The 3,083-nt window shown below is 42.2% G+C and overlaps 1 protein-coding gene across 1 annotated transcript in view; it reads right to left on the bottom strand.

Moving 5' to 3' along the window:
- Positions 1 to 3,083, bottom strand: part of KCNN2 (potassium calcium-activated channel subfamily N member 2) — a 70,473-nt gene that overhangs the window by 67,000 nt on the left and 390 nt on the right. Inside the window, exon 2 of the mRNA XM_026865761.1 lies at positions 2,925 to 3,068. Within this exon, the coding sequence (XP_026721562.1) occupies positions 2,925 to 3,068 (144 nt within the window). The remainder of the gene's footprint in view (positions 1 to 2,924; positions 3,069 to 3,083) is intronic.

Raw genomic sequence — 3,083 nt, 5'->3', positions numbered from 1 at the left:
AGCCCCGCCGGGCCGCCCCGGACGGCGCGCGACGTGCGGAGCTGTCTGCGGTGCTGAAAGGAGGCGGCGGGAAACGCCCCCCCACACACACACCCCTGGAGACTGAAGGTGCGCCAGCTCTGGCACCACACATCAAACGGCCTGACTGGGGGAACAGGCCAAAAAGAAAACTCATTTGTCTTCACGTCGACATGTCACTCCTGGCTCTTGGGAAGAATCCCTGCAAGCCTTTCTAAACTTCCCTTCCAACTCCCTTAAAATGTTCAGCAGGACTGGGACCAGCAAACTCTGGAGTTTGGTTTAACTGATTGGCTGTTTTCGAAACAAAACATAGGCGAAAGGTCATTTTAATGGAAAGACTAGTCACCTGCTACGCTGCTAGGCACTGCCCCATAGACTTGCTTGCAGCTTGGCTGTTCGGGCTTCCTACCAACACATCAAGGTCACAGACTACTGAAAAGAATGGAAAAAGTTGAGTTCCATTTCCTGACATTATAGGTCAGCAGGAGTTTCTAAATATTAAATCTGCAATCAGTATTAATTAGTAAACTGTCAGCTTTTTTTTTCCCCAGTATGTTTTGTCCCATGCTTTGTAGAAAAACCTACTTATGTTTAGGTTGGTTTGCTTCCACCATAGTACGAAAGATACCACACTGCAAGCTGAATACACTGACCTTCTGTTCTACAGAACAATTTTTCTCCTCTCAGTGAATTCCTGCTTATTTATACTATACCCAATAGTAAAGTCTACGTATGCTTCGGACAAGAAAGGAATGTTCAAATTTGAATAAGATTGACAAATAGCTGGTGCAAAGAGTCCTCCAGGACACAACTAACCATCTGTGGGCATGGTTCTACAGACATGATTCATTCTACTGCACACAGCATAAAATTTGCTTGAATTAAAGGCACGTGTGCCTCAGAAAACAGTCAGCTGTAAAGATTATTTTTAAATCATTACATTATCAGGGTTATGCCATATTTTCCTTTGCCTGGAAAAGCTTCTGTATGTTCCTACGCCAAAGTACTTTAAAGGTACTTCTTGTTTTCAGATGTCAAGTGTAACATAAATTTATTACTAGATGGATGTAATTTTTGCTCTACAGGTAAAGAGTGAATTGTGTGTACAAAACCCAACTACAGCTAGATTAAAAAGCTATCAGATATGTAATAGCTAAGGGTGGTATATGCCCTTTCCTTGAAAAGGAGAACTTTTCGTTTTCAACATGAATGACAGAGCTCCTTGAAGCTGCAGCTCACTCCAGGCCATGTCATAACTACTGCAGTTTTTGGTGTCTCTCAGACTAAAACAGGGTACTCGTGTTCTGTACTGTCAGGCAGCACTGAAAATTACATTAACCTTGATTAAGTCACACGATTGCATAACTCCTTCCATGTAGTTGCATACATGAGGAAGTTCTTTAAAATTATCAATAAAAACAAGAATTACAACTTCAGGTTTTTGAAACAGTTTTTTTCTGATCTGTAACACATTCCTAAGGGAATGAAAATTTGTAACTCTACCTGAAAAAAAAACAAACAACCAAATCTTGGAGTGACTATTTAGTATGAGTTGATGCACACAGGGACCTACAATTCTTTGGTTATCTCACATAAAATTTTCCATTTAGAGTTTCTGGAAAATGCACAGAGTAATTCAAATGATTACAGAGTTTTTTTCAGTTTTGCTCTTTATGCCTCAGGCACCACTTGTGGGAAGATACACCAGAGAAGAAGGCTCCCACATTGTAGCAGTGCCACTTAATTATTTTTGTGCAGATGAAGAAATCTCTTCATCAGCACTCCAGTAGTTTATAAAGATACTCTTTCACCAGAACACTTGTTTATTGAGTAAAATATCATTAAACAGCTTTCAATTATCTTTGATATTAATGCAGAGAAACTGGGTTCTGAGCCAGGAATAGAAGTTTTACATGGGCAAGAACTGCACAACAGGATCCAATTTGGCAAAGAGTATTCAGTAACATAATACTTCTCTTACATTACGTTAAGTAGGAGACTATGGTACCATTTCATACTGAAACTACAGCATTCATTTGCACAGAAGCAGGGTACTATACAATTCTTTTTTTTTTTTTTAATTTTTACTGATTGGTACAAGTGGAAAAGTCTTCTTTGCCCTTGACAGGTGTCCTTTCAGCTTGTAGCTCAAGGTACCACTAGAGCAAAAGCATCCATGTATCTATGAGTAAGGTATTTTTCTTTCAAAACTTTGAAATCTATCTGTTTCATGTTTCAGCTAAGCTGAAATGACAAATTTTAATTTCTTGGTCAAAAAAATGACAACTGAAATTAGAATTAAGACCCTTGGACAGAACCTGTGACAGTGTTTGTGAGACTTACTCTACAGCTTTGATCCCTATCTTTCTTCACAGTTTTCCTCTGCCACATTCCCAGGGGCTGTGCAGCATTAAACAAAACAAGTTGAATATAAGCCTTCCCCCTTCTCTTAAACATTCTGCCAGAGTATGCTTGTATCTGAGACAGTGCAGTGAAGATTACATACCTCACACAGTGAAGACAATTAACCTTGCTGTCAAGAGAAAATGCACAGCATGAAATTTAGTCATTGGGAAAATATGACTGTTGCTGTACATCTGCCACAGAAGACAGCAACGATGTCACTAAGAAAACGTGTTACAACCTCTGGGTTAAGCAATCAGATGGCATAACTACAGGCAACAGTCCCTAGAAGGCAGAGCTTCCTGGCACGTATTCGCCCGCCGTGCTTCTCTCCAGGGCTGAGGTCCATTCACCAACTTCGGCAGGTGCGCAGAGACCACTTTTGCTTTCTGAACCGGCGGAAAGTGCCAAGGACTTACCACCGCTGTGCCCTCAGACAACCTGCCTCGCACCCCCAGCCATGCCAGCAGCGCTCACTGACCCACAGAAGGAGACGTTACCTGGATTTCCCTTGCATGGTACACGACGATGAGCCCGAGCAGGATAATCGTGGAGAGGCTAATAAGGCATTTCAGAGCGAGGGAATAGAGCGACTCCTGCAAGAGAAAGACACCACCGTCCCTGAGACCCAGGCGCCGGGGCCGCTCCCGCCCACCGCC

The sequence above is a fragment of the Athene cunicularia genome (assembly GCF_003259725.1).
Source record: "Athene cunicularia isolate RWA chromosome Z unlocalized genomic scaffold, athCun1 chrZ_part1, whole genome shotgun sequence".
Lineage (NCBI taxonomy): Eukaryota > Metazoa > Chordata > Aves > Strigiformes > Strigidae > Athene > Athene cunicularia.
The sequence above is the reverse complement of the archived record's forward strand: the minus strand, read 5'-3'. Positions and strand labels throughout refer to the sequence as shown.